General features: G+C 36.7%; 1 protein-coding gene across 3 annotated transcripts in view; it reads right to left on the bottom strand.

Moving 5' to 3' along the window:
• CRB1 (crumbs cell polarity complex component 1) overlaps positions 1-13,642 on the bottom strand; it is a 136,569-nt gene that overhangs the window by 33,926 nt on the left and 89,001 nt on the right. For all 3 annotated transcript variants that reach the window (XM_026119108.2, XM_026119099.2, XM_064515763.1), the window contains 3 exons: positions 6,239-7,192; positions 2,186-2,727; positions 1,649-1,814 (listed from right to left, as the gene is read on the bottom strand). In XM_026119108.2, coding sequence (XP_025974893.2) covers positions 1,649-1,814; positions 2,186-2,727; positions 6,239-7,192 — 1,662 coding nt within the window. The remainder of the gene's footprint in view (positions 1-1,648; positions 1,815-2,185; positions 2,728-6,238; positions 7,193-13,642) is intronic.

The raw sequence follows: 13,642 nt of genomic DNA, 5'->3' as shown, positions 1-13,642 counted from the left end.
TCCTAAAAGAGCTTGCTAATTTTAACCATGTAGGTAGAACTATACACACAGCTCCTAGAAAACAGCTCTTCTTCTGGCTTAGCTTAAACCAGTTTCTAGAATATAAGACACCAAGCTGGCAAAAAGCTTACTGGCCAGTATAACTCCTTTTCGCTGACCATGTTCTGTTGACATGTTGTTGGCATCGTTCCCCCACACCCCTGCTCTGCACACACAAACTCTGCAATATGTTGGCAAAACTTACAAATGTACACCTGGAATTAGACTTTCATGGTCCTCAAGGTGGGCTCTCACATTTTATTATATGTGGTGCACAGAGCCTAACCCCTGGAGCTCAGCTCAAGTTGCTGCCCCATACAAATGGTACAGCTACTGCTAAAAGTAATCTGGTTTAGCCCGAATGGCCAGGGACTAGGGGAATCAATGAGAATTTTATCTACAGAGAAGTCTATATCGTGGCTCTGAAAAAACTAATTGAAAATTCAGCTCTGTAGTGCAGGAATTTTTGAATATCCATTATGGAAACGCCCTATTATTGTCACATAAAACAGCACTGAAATTTACAGGCCTGCTAACAGTGTAAATGGTCTTGATTTTAGTAAAAGGAAATTCAATTCGGTTACTTTCCTCAGTTCAACTACTTTCTTCCTCTCTGTATGATAGTTTATATTCTTTACTATGAAATAGTAAAGTTTATGAGAGAATATATTTTGATGTTGATCATTAAAGACATGCTGAATAGTGAAGGTGCAAATATTTTAATTTCAGTAACAAATTAAGTGCTGCAGTACTCATTCTAACGATCTCAACAAAGAAAGCATCATATAGGTCTGCCTGCAAATTGTCTATGCTAGAAATCTTTTGTTGACCATCTTTCTCATTCCTAAGAGTCAGCCGTTCTAGCAGCTTCCATCAGACTTTGTGGGAATTACCCTTCCTTCACAGCATCATTAGGACTTTCTTTGATAGCGAAAAGAAAAAAATACCGCCTCAAAATCCTTACTTGCTTTTTAAATTCCATTTCAGTTCAGGGAGGGGAAAAAGAAGGAAAGAGGAGAAGGAAAGAGATATGCACGATGCCTATTCTTAAGATATTCTTAAGATAGCTAATGGCCATCAATTTTCAAACTAATACTGCTTGGCGTGCAGGTGCTTCTTATGAAGATACCAGTTTAATAACTACTGCTGGTATTAAGATGCCTAAGACTTTCTTCAAATACATTTAACATTTAAGAAAATGGAATGATGCAATATAGCTTGCCTTTTCAGAAAGAGGGAGAACACATTAAGGTTAATCCAAGAGTGGATTTCCTCTTATCTCTTTCCAGTGGAAATACGTGGGGTACAGGGGCACTCTGGCAAGGTAGTGATCTACTGCACAACCTTAACAAGTTGTGCTGAATAAGTCAAGGGTAAGGGTCCTGTAAACATCAGTGTCTGACTCAGGGCATCTGGCTGAAGATTTCTTTTCTGTTTTTCGTAGGGTATGCTATTTTCATTAATATTATTTGCAGTACTAATGATCACTGTTATAATATAGAAATAGGATCTGATAGAACTTTAAAGGAAGGGAATATTGGGTTTTAAGGATATGTGGATGAAAGTTTCTATTCCCCAAAGATGATACGAGTAACTGAAATGTACCTACATTCAAATCCTTGGTGCACCAGCTGGCATTGTGCTTCATGAGGACAGGGCCCAAGCTCACACCACTTAACTTCCTCGCATGCTTTCCCTGCTGTGTTAGGGGGACATGTGCAAGTGAAGTCATCCCAGATTGAATAGCATATGCCACCATTGTGGCAAGGGTTAGACTATAAGGAAAGAGAAGACACAACCTCAGTATGAATAAATGTTGTGGAATCCCCCCTGTAACGATGTGGGACTGCTTGGCAAAAATGATAAAGCATTAAAGTGCCAGCATCAGGACTGCACAGCATGTTTAATTACTGCTGAGCATCAGTATTTCACCCTTAAAATATTTTCATTTTCCCCTATGCCAATATATTTTGCTGTTGATACTCATCATTTGTAGCACAGATTAACAAAACCTGCTCTTCCTAGCATTTTTGTATAGTGTCTTAAGATGTCATTATCATCATATATTGTAGGGAAACATAAGAAAAAAACTTTAAAAGTCCCCATTATAAACATGTGAAACTGCTCTGAAAAATTGTGTTCTTACCTTGCAGAGGTTATCACCAGCGCAGCCTTCGGTGACATTGATCAGGGTTCGGTTGATAAGAGAATTCAGTGGATTGGCAATAGGGAAGAATTCCAGAGGTTGGCTATTCAGTCTTACATCTTGGATGCAGCCTTTGAAATTTCTATCAGTTTCTCTGTTATCTGGTAGGCCTCCAATGTAAAGAATATCCTTACTTTGGATGGTTAGTACCGGAGTAGAAATAAAGCCTAGGTATTGGGAGGACTGGAATAATTCCATCTTATTTGGTTCTATTTTTAATGATATTAAGTACAAGTTTCCATCATTTATAGTGTGTTTCCCTAACAACTTCATGGAGTTTGGAGCTAACACTATGAGTTTCCCACCTTCCAAGTAGACTCTTATGTAGAGACAGGTACTGTTTCTCAAAGCCAGCAACAAGCCAGAAGATTTGCGTGTTCGGACGAACATTGATATATTCACATTTTCAGTCTGAGTGACATCAACAGAAAATGCAGCATACCCTGAGGAGTCTTCAGATCCAAACCGGCCTGGAATATACTCTTGGGGTTAGCAATAAGGAGAAAAGGAAAAAAAAGAAAAGGGGAAAATAAAATGGTTAGGGCTAAATGACAGTGGAGCCAATGCAGTGATCAAGTAGTTACTTCTGGTAATAAATATTTATTTCTGATAGTAAGATGTGCTGGTGCTTATGGATGAATAAGGATTTGATTCAGCTGCAAATAGCTTCAATTTCAGAATTCCTGTTAGCTTCCATGGCTGTAGTGTTAGGCCCATTACGGTACCAGATGTTATATTATTGGGCATATTTTTTCCCTCTTTATCATTCTCTGTGTAATGCTGGGTGTTCACATGGTTAAGCAAGCACAGATTTATACAGTTTCCTGGACTGGTCATCCAAAAGATCATTTTGAAAAGATCCTAGCTGCTATGATCCTCTGATGATCATGGAAGTTAATATAATTCTAGTATTTCATGGGGTTTTTTTGCATTGATTTCAATCATACAAATAGTCTAAAAAATGCTCAGTAAAACCCTCTTGTGTAAAACCTCCAAACAGTGCACCCATTTCATATTGCATAGGCACTACATTTCTTCAATAGATTTTCTGTTTCTGGGACTCAATATGTGCTAGTATATGTCAACTTTTATCCAGTTATGAATCCTGCTCATCTCATTCCTATGTGTGCCTATAATGCTATCGCATCATGGAGGAAAAATGATCCAGGATCCAGTAAGCCTTTTGTTTTTATCAATTAAAATGATTAAACCAAAAACATCTGCCTCTCTCCCTTACTCTTTATTTTCAGTAATGATTTTCAGACTTGTAAGGATACAAAATATGTAGTCCAAAACATATTTTATTCTGGTGAATCATCTCATTAAAGCACAACAAAGTGTTTCTATTTTTGCATTTTAAGTTTTGTGATCTTGTCCTCAATATTATACACTTCCTGCCTGAACACTTTCAAGGGCTATTTTTTCATATATCAAATTCATAGAAAGAATAAACCAAGTTTTAAAAACAGAAATAACTAAACAGTTGGAATTTCCTTTTGTGCAGTAAAACTCCTGCAGTGGGACCCCATAGTCAAGTTTCTGCCCGCAGCACTACTCTTTTTTTTTTTTTTAAGACTACATTATCAACACAATGAAAATAGGGGTCTGATTATGAAGCCCCTAGCAGACCCCTAACAACCATATGTGCTACTAAGTGGCACAGTAATATTACTTAGTAACAGGAATAAATCCCTTAGTTGCTCCTAAATGGACAATTTCATAAATAAAGTTTGAAATACTTTGATTCTATAAATAAGATTACCTATATTTCTTTCCTGATGAGCTTGTTAAAAATCTGGTACATAGAAATAAATATTTGCTGAAATGAGTGTTTTTAGACGTGAAACCTCTTTATGTTACACTTTCTCTGTAAGATGGTACTTGAGACTGAAGCATTTTTCATATGGTTAAAAAGAACTTTTCTGCTTGGATTGAGACTATACTTTTGCATTCCTAGATGGAAGCATTAGTCTCCAAAAAGAAAAATAGGTATTTCACATTTACAATTCCTTTGTTATATTTCTTTGTATATATTTTTATATAGATTATATATATATATATATATCATCGATATGGCCTTGTGTTTGATGAGATGGCTAGCATCACCTTGGTCAATATTAACCTCTTGGGTCACAACATCTGGATGTTGATCAAAATGAGTCAACATCTGTTTGTTATTTTGTGTATGTAGAGAAAATATTGCCTCTTTGTCAATTAAATACTTGGCAGCAACTTTTCTTCAAAAGACACTAGCATTTCTTATGTTATCCTTTACCACAAGTCTCCCCCACTCTGCCTTTTAAGAAACCTGCCACAGTCTTTTAAATATGGCATATATCTAGAACCTATGTATCAAAATGGCATGGTGCCATGATTTGCAGGGAATATTGTGGTCAGCAGAAAAAAAATACATGCTTTCTAATCATTTGCAACAGTTCTAAGGCCAGTATAAGCCTCTCCTGGCCCTGACTGGTTTTAATTTCACATCATATAAGGAGGCAAACATATTTACCAGATGTTGTCCTATACTCCAAAGTTGCTTTCCAAACCTTTGGATAAATTACAGCTGAACTTCAAAGAAGTCTGTTAGAATTACCTCTCAGACTTTGTCATTTTGCAATAAAAAAAAGGTATGTATTGATAACTATTAAGTATAGCATACAAAATGAAATTGTATTTAAACATTTTGAAATGTACTTCAAGCTACAGCGTTCTACAGCTATACATCCAATAAGCCCCTGGGGCCAGTCATTCAGTTGATGTAAATCAATGTAGCTTCACTGACTTCAATGCAGCCATGCCAATTTACACCAGTTTAGAATCTGTCCATTCTAATTTGACCATGGTACTGCTGTTGCACTTCATTTTTTCCAATCCTCTTGGCAAATATATATAAAAATATATATTTTTATATATATATATATTCCTCCTTAAATGTTGTTATGATTGAACACGTGTGGATAGTTAGTAACTGGGGCAGAGAGGGAAGCAGAGGAGAGGGCATTGAATGGAATACTCTTAGGCAAAACTGCCTGTTTGAAATCCCTAAGACTTTTGCTGAGGAAGGACTACGGAGTCCACCCCAAAATGCTCCTGAAAGGTGCTATATTTACAGCTCCACAGGGTAAAACACTGTTATTCGCACACCAGATGTAGCATACAGTGAGCAGTGCAGGGACCTCATGTTGTCTTTCCACTTTGCCTCAGCCTGCACTCGGAAAGATCATTTGTAGCAGGGAAAGTGCTACAGGCATCTTCAGCTTTTGAATTCCTGGTCATCACTGCCAGTGAGGCTGGTTTCTGAGATGTGCTCTTGTGCTCACCGGGAAATGGACACATTTCACTCTGGCTGCCAAACCACTATCTGCTGATAGCAACCTTTGTTAGTTATTGTTCAGAGCTGCTCTCGAATCAGCTGTAGGGTGATTCCGACATGAATGGGCCCTATTTATTTCCAGTCTCTGATACCCTGCCGTCTCCCTAGGCTAATCAGATTAAGTTAATAGTATAAGCTAGTTCATTTTTAAAAATTGGACTGCCTTTTTAAACTTTTGGTTTGTCCTTCATTGCCTTAAATGAGTTTCTTTATAAAAGCCTGGAGAGCTGGAGGATAAAGTTTTCAAAGAATGCTTTGAAAATAAGACTTAAACTTGATTGCTTTCTAAACTTTTACTCTTGAGTGCATAACCTCCAGTGAACTAAGTTTTCCAGAGTTTATGGAGTGCTAATGCTAAGAAGATTTAAAAACTGGATGAGCAGAATCCATCAGTTTAGCCTGACTTTTCTGTCCAGCTGGAAAGGAGGCTTCCTAGAAAAGTAACTAGAAAATAATGAACACATGCAACTACTAACCTCTTGTGCTTTCTCACCAGTTGACAATAAGTTTCGGAGATCTTAAGGGTCATGTTGTTTCATCACTGAGGTAAACAGGATCGTTTGTGATTATGCTTTCAGCAACCATTTAATATACTAATGCCAACAGCATTAGCTTACCTGTTGAGCAGCTTGGCCCTGTGTATGGTCGGTAGCAATCACAATTATAACTCAGCCACAAGTTGATACAGCGTCCCCTATTCTGACAAGGGTGGTTTTCACACCAGTCCTTTTTAGTACATCCTGTCTTGACATTTAAAGATGATTCAGGTGATACATTCTCTGGAGTAATAATATTCAGGTCTATTTCAATGTCCTGGAGACAGCCTACAAATGAAGGTGCAGAATGCATATTATAGATGTTAAGTAGAGAGTTGCTGCTAATGTTCCCCACAGGTAAGCTGCCCAAAAATGTGCTCTGAAATGCAAGCCTCACGTGATCATTATCTATCACAGCAGAAGTTTTATTGACACATGATTCTACACAAGAGCTGTCATGTAAATTTAGAGTAACAGCTCTTGCCAAGGTTACCTCCACTGAGTGCCATTCTCCATCACTGACATTATGAAAAATATGCAAAAGAGCCTGTGGCTGGTTATTGACTTGAATGGATAAGTGTAAGTAGCCATTCCATAACTCCAACTTCACAAATGTATCTTTCTCCCCTCGGTAAAATAGAAAGGCTGTAGGTTGCACAGTTTGAAAACTCAGGTTTATATTGTAGAAAGATTCCTTTTTAGGGGGCATGGGATTCTTCAACCAAAGGAAACTGTTTCCATCAAAAGAAAACGTGGTTATGGTTTCACAGTGTATGCCAGTATATCCAGATGAGCATATGCAGCTGAATCCATGTTGGCCATTTTTTAAATGTGGGATACATATTCCATTGTTTTGGCATTGTTGATCAGTACAGCCATGGAGAACTTCTGTACAGTTCCAGCCACCATAAAAAATCCCTTCTTTGTCTGCAGATGGGCAATGACAAGTATAATTCCCAGGAAAATTTTCACAGATTCCACCATTTTGGCAAGGGTTCATGTAACATTCATTGATGTCTTCGTCACAGTGAATACCTGAAGAATAAATAAAGAATTAGACATTTTGGATTGGACAAGTGGAGCTTAGAATAGCATGTAATTTATTAAATTATCTTTAATTAGAGGGGAACATCCTGGTAAAGAGGTGACTGATCCACAAGACTAAAATATGTTAAATATGTGATACATTTTAAGAATACCATTCACAGGCCATGGTTTTCTTGTGCCAAGTACTACACAAACACTTCAGTGATGATCATATTTTGGAGAAAAGAACAACCAAACAACGGACAGATTTGAGACTGATAATGGTGCAATGAAATTGAGATCAACATCATCACACACAGATGTGATCAAGTAATTGGTTTCTACCACAGAATGGGGGGGAAACTGGAATGCTCTGAGAAGAATTATTTATTACATATAAAAAGCCAAGAATTGTTGTTTAATTTGTATTCATAGCACAGTATATTGATAAGCTAGAGTATAGACTGCCAGTCTTTCCTTCTCTTTCTCATTCATCATCATCATTCAATAGGATAAGAAATTGCACAGTAGAGATTCCTGGTCCTGCAAGAAACATTTCTGAGTGACAATCTTCAAGTGAGAGCCACCGGGCTACAGGTATTATATCTATATCTATATTTATATTATAGATCTAGTGGGACAATCTGACAAGCATGTGACCATCCCTGCAAAATTTATATGTGGGGAGCTAGTTATCTGAAGAATGAAATTCACAGAATGAGCAGGGAGCAGCACAACACAGCGATAAGAAATCCAAAGGAGAAGAGCTTATCTTATTGAAGATTTGGGATAAAGTGAGATGCAGTATGTCCACAAGGAATGTATAGTTGCCACATTTCAAGGTTAGGTGCATACTCCATTTCTTCACAAATGAACAACAGATCTCAGTTCTTCCAAAAATAAGGCAGCAGTGATTTTTGTTCTATCAGCCATAATCTCACATAGCTAGGAGAACTCACTTTGAAAGTGGGGAAATGAGAGAATATATGTTTAAGCCAACATTTTGTGAATGCCAGCAGGGCCTAAATATTGGGCTTGGGGGCGTACTTCCTCTTGTAAAACTAATCTGTTTATCCCTCTGCACTATTGTTCATCTATAAAACAATGATTATAGTAGCTTCTCCCTTGAGCACGGAAGTAAACCGTATATATGAAATGAATCAGGGAAAATCAGTTTCTTATCTCCCTTGGAAACCTGTAATAGATCCAAATGTGTTTTTTTTTTTTTGAAAACTCAAGCAAAGTAAAACTCAGTATTTCCACTTCCCTTCATTGTTATTCTAGAGAAGACTATGAAATATTAATTTTAATAATAACTGCAAAGTATCTTCAGTATGTAGTAATTAATAGACATAAATTTGTCTCCCCCCTGCAGTAAAATTGCCTTAGGTAGCTCTTCACTAGCTTACCATGTTAGGTGCCTGTAAATTATTTAATGAGGTGTGATGAAACTCACAGGGTTACAGCTAGGTACCAGGCACTGCACCTATCTTTAGCTACAAATTCATATAGAGCTTTATTTTTATAGCAAAATGCAGTCATTTTTCATGGAAGGTTACGGAGTAGTATTCAGCCACAATGAATAGCTTCAAATAGTGATAGATAAATGTAGTTACTCAGGCTAATTCCTTGCCTGTCGGCTTTACTCAATCACAATTGTAACTAGACCCACCTCAGAACGCAGTAAGTTATAGGAGAGGCAGAAGGGAACTGAGAATTGGTTGAGATTTGTTTTAGAGAGAAACAGAGTGAAGTGGTCACAGCAAGCATATAAAAGGCCCTCTTAACAATGATCCTCCTCATTCATCATTCTTCAGTTACGATATATAGTTTCCACTTGAAACTCCAGGTTATCAAATACAGCTAGTGCTATCTCTCTAGTCTGACAGTGGGGTTTTACTGCAGAAGTCCCTCTGTTTTCCAGCTAGGCTTATATTTATTCCAGCATGAGATGTCTATGTATACCTTAATGTGTAGTGGCATCTGGCAGAAATATGAATCATTGGGACTGACTTTCTTAAAGTGAAGTGCACTTTCCAAACCTTCACTGACTAGGGGACAGAACACTGTCTGCTTTACCCAGTTTAGGGCAATCTCTGTGTTAGTGACTTGTCCTGCTCTTTTATTCTGGAAATCAATTGAATATATGAAAAATGAAGTTGCAGTGAGCTGTGTCCTATTTTGGCCAATGTTTTAGTACATCCCCTGCCTGATGTTGCCCACTTCCCTGCCTTTAACATAGAAAATAGTGTGTCCACAGGTCTTACATAGACTTAGTCTTGTGTGTCTGCTATAGAAATTGGGTCTCATTGGGATTTTGTGGCAGAAATAAAAGTGAATGTATGAATGCATTATAGAAGCAGCAGGATCATGTAGGTACTTGCCCATGTCAAGCACTATAGCACCTCAAAAGAGTCAGAATGGACTCAGAGTTATAGACTGGAAGCTCCCATTAAACCTTTTGCAGAAAAAAATCAGCCAAGTGAATGGCATACTATAGAGTCTCTCTAGATACTTTGTTGCTCTGTTTTCAGTGCTATGCAGTTATTCTGTGCATCTTTGTTAGTTTATTATCCAACAGCACCTGTGAGGCATCATCTTCACCTTGTAGTTGGGGTGTGAGTCACACATTGCGTTAGTGACTTGTCAGCAGAAAGGATGAATCAAATGTCTGAGCTGAACCCAAATCTGAGATAATGTTTAGTGTCTGTATTATTCTCTACCTCACTTCCTCTTTCCTTCATGAAATTGTAGTTATTTTTATAGAACAGAAATTGGAAACTCCCTGAGGCATGGATTTACTTTCTGCTGCATTTGGACAATATGCTATCATTTGCACTGCACTTGGCCCTTAGATACAGCATCAGTTACTAAATGCAAAGTGACTGTCACAGAGCCACTTGAATGTGTATCATTTCATCAGTGCTTCAGTGTCTGAATACAAATGTTTATTTTTTAAATAACATTAATGATATGTTGCAAATAATGACTTTTTAAATATATAAATATACACACATACATACTATTTTGTAATAAGATTAGCACAAACATAAATATAGGTCACACTACAAGATAAGTAGTAAACCATTTTTTTCATATCAAGGATAAGCAGATCAGCAATTCTTACTAGCAGTAGCTGATATTGCTTGTTATTTGCCAGTTGCTGTGCAAGCAAAGACCACTGTCACTCAAGATAAAAGCACTCTAGATAAAAGGATTAGTCAATATTTACAGAACCGTATAAGCAATTCAAATAGCTCAGGTTGGAGGAGAAGTTAGCATGTAAAAAAAAAACGTGTTCTGAAAGGATGTAAGACATACCTAAAGTAAGTGCAAGTGTGAGGGAATATTAATTTTCTTTTCAGTGGTTATAAGCATTAGCTCAACTAATAATATTTGTATTTTTAAGTAAAATTATTCAGCATTATTTTCTCTTCTTAATGTGTTACACACCTATCCAAAATTTCAGATAAAAATAATCCAAATATTTTTATTGTATTTCTCTCCATATTCAATGATTATTTTTCCTCTTATGAAGTTTAATTTAAAACAAAGATGAAACAGGCTCCTTTGATGCTCTTTGGCAATACTACTCATGTCTTTGTCTCCTTTTGTCACTTAGACATTGTTACTATAGGGTAACTATTCCATAACCATTAACCTTATAGTTAAACTATTTGTTTCAAATTTAACAGCAGATGATTTCTGCAGAAATGGAATGATAAAAGCAATTATTCCAGCATAATTCTGCTAAGTACCACTAATTTTCAGTTCCATTACACAGTTAACAGTATTATCTAAATTACACTTTTTATACATACCTATGTTTAGAAACATGTTTGCAACCTTCCACCTTTCCAGTTTCTTGACACCGTATAAACATCATACAAGTACAAGCAAATAGTCTGGATAGATACTACATGTTCAATACCCTTTAACTGCACATAATATTTTACAAAAAGAAAATATTTACCTTTAAACATTGTCATTAAAATGATGTAAGCTTGTATCCTAGTTGCAACCATCTTTTTCTGAAGTAAAAATTTATGCAGTCCACAAAATAAGTTTCTGAAAAATTCAAAACAGTTCTAGATACAAGGGCTCTTTTCCAGGATTAGCTTGCTCCACTTATGTACCTGCTGATGTAGTCTGATGGTATATTTTGCCCAAGCCAGATCAAGAAGGCTTAAAGTAAGACTCATTAAACTGCTTACGCAGTAGATATGTATTCTACTTAAATTCTTTTTCAGAACATTCTATCCAAGTGTGCTCATACTAAACTTTCACTGTGTTTTCACAGTAAACTTTCACTGTGTTTTCATAGAAAGATATATTTTTAGGATCTCTTCAAAACTGATTTGTCACTTGTTATGATTCCTTTTCCTATTACAAGAATGCTTTTTTTAAGGACTATATTTTCTTTAATTTTCAAAAGGATTATTAATCCACATCAACTTCTTCACAGTCATTGTCATTCAGAGAAACTGCATATCTCAATGAGCAGATAGAAAAGACATAAAATTGCTCTCATGTCTTTATTTTTCTTCTATTGGATTTCATTGTACTACTTACTGAAAATTTACTTTTGTAGATTTTTGAATGTGTTGAAGACAGAAAAAAATCATTTATTGAAACACGTCCTTTTTCTAGCTTCTGAACAAGAAGTTTTGATTTGGGCCTAATTTAATGAAAGGAAAATAATTATAGAGTTCAATAGATTGATGTACTTTTTATTTCTGTGACAATGTAAACAGTGGGACCTTTTTTTCTTTTCATTATATTTTATTTATGTGATGAATTGCATAAAATTAGATAAATATCTCTTTGTGTAATTAGTGAAATACACGAGAGCCAGAAACTCTTTCCAGGGGCTGGTATTTATACCACCCAACTGGCATAGGGCAAACTCTCCGTTCAGATCTTTGTTTTGTTAGTTTCCCATTTTAAATCCTCAGCAACAGATCCTGAAGTTTCTCTCAGTCTGTCTTGTTGTATTTCCTTCACATTACATACGTAGTTTCATCAGTCACTGAAAGAGAAATTAACTCCATGATCCAGTAGTCAGGGCTATGTGAGGTCCTACCCCAATATATTTTTTTCTTATTGATCAGGACAGTAGCTCCACCAAGAGACAGAGCTGCTCCCTAGCCCATGGGTGCCTGGTCAGGGATCTTGTGAGCAGGGTAGGTCTTGAAGTTCATCTCTCTGTTTGGGCAGTCCTGTGTGCTCCTCAGCAACTCTGGAGTCTTTCTGTTTTTGTCCAGAAACTGCATCCTGGCCCTGAGAAATTTTTCCTGACAAAGGTTTAATCAAGGCATGAAAGCTCCCCCCCCCCAGTAATGCTGACTGTTATCAAAAAGATGTTTTCCAATTCCTTCTCCTCCCACAACTCATTCATTAATTAGGAAATTCCTGACCTTGTGTCAAATATGTTTTTTCAGGTTCACCAAGAAACTTGTACTCATGATACAATTTGGATTCAGTTAATCAGCATTAGCAGACTGTAAAGATGGTCTCACCCTATCAGGATTTGAATTCACGGTTACGCAATGTGCAGTTGTTTGTATCCTGATGCTCAGAAAATCAGTTTCTTCTAGCCTATGCTACAGACATAGAATGATTATTACTGCAATAAATGCAAATATTGTGGGATAAGAATGTCAGTCAGACTCTTTGAAAGGTAAGCAAGGTAGCTTTAAACAAAATAGCATTCATGTTGATAAATTAATATGTACTTACTTGCTCACTAGTATTTATCTGATGTCTCATGTTAGAGCTTAAAGTTTAAAATGCATTTTCATTCTGAAAATAATGGAATGTTGGAGGTTCTCAGTTATCGTCACTCCCTTTACAACAGGACTCTGATAAAGGTTCTGAGGTAAGATTATAAAGCATCTTCTCTTAAAGTCAGCTTTTGGCTAAGTCATAGATTCTAAGCATCTAAGTATAGACAGAGTCTTCAAGTTTATCAGGAACACATTTGAACATGACAGAAGCAATATAGCAATTAGCCTGAAGCAAAAGCAAAGATCTGAATATAAGGCTTTGGCTTGAAGCTAATGGTGTAATGAATTAAATCTGAACATACTCCACATTTGGGAAAGCTCAGATGTGTGGGTCAAACACCTAGCTGAAGAACAGTTAGAGCTGTGAGGTCAATCCATGGTAAAGAGAGTACACTCAGACTTCAACTCCTGAAGAGCTCATAGGGGGCTTTTGGTTTGTACCTAAATAGAATAGTAGAAAAGGACAAACCAAGAAAAATAGTGGTCTGCTCTACAATGACATTAATCAATGGCATGAAGATCGAAGTGTTTAATACCTATTTCTTATCAGCCTGCATATCAACATCCCAACAGAAGACTAGTCCAATTAATAGCAATGATAGAGGGATAAGATCTCCATCTGCAGTAAGTGACAGAATGGGTTAGAAATTAACTGGACTTGACGAACTTCATC

The sequence above is a fragment of the Dromaius novaehollandiae genome, chromosome 8 (assembly GCF_036370855.1).
Source record: "Dromaius novaehollandiae isolate bDroNov1 chromosome 8, bDroNov1.hap1, whole genome shotgun sequence".
NCBI lineage: Eukaryota > Metazoa > Chordata > Aves > Casuariiformes > Dromaiidae > Dromaius > Dromaius novaehollandiae.
The sequence above is the reverse complement of the archived record's forward strand: the minus strand, read 5'-3'. Positions and strand labels throughout refer to the sequence as shown.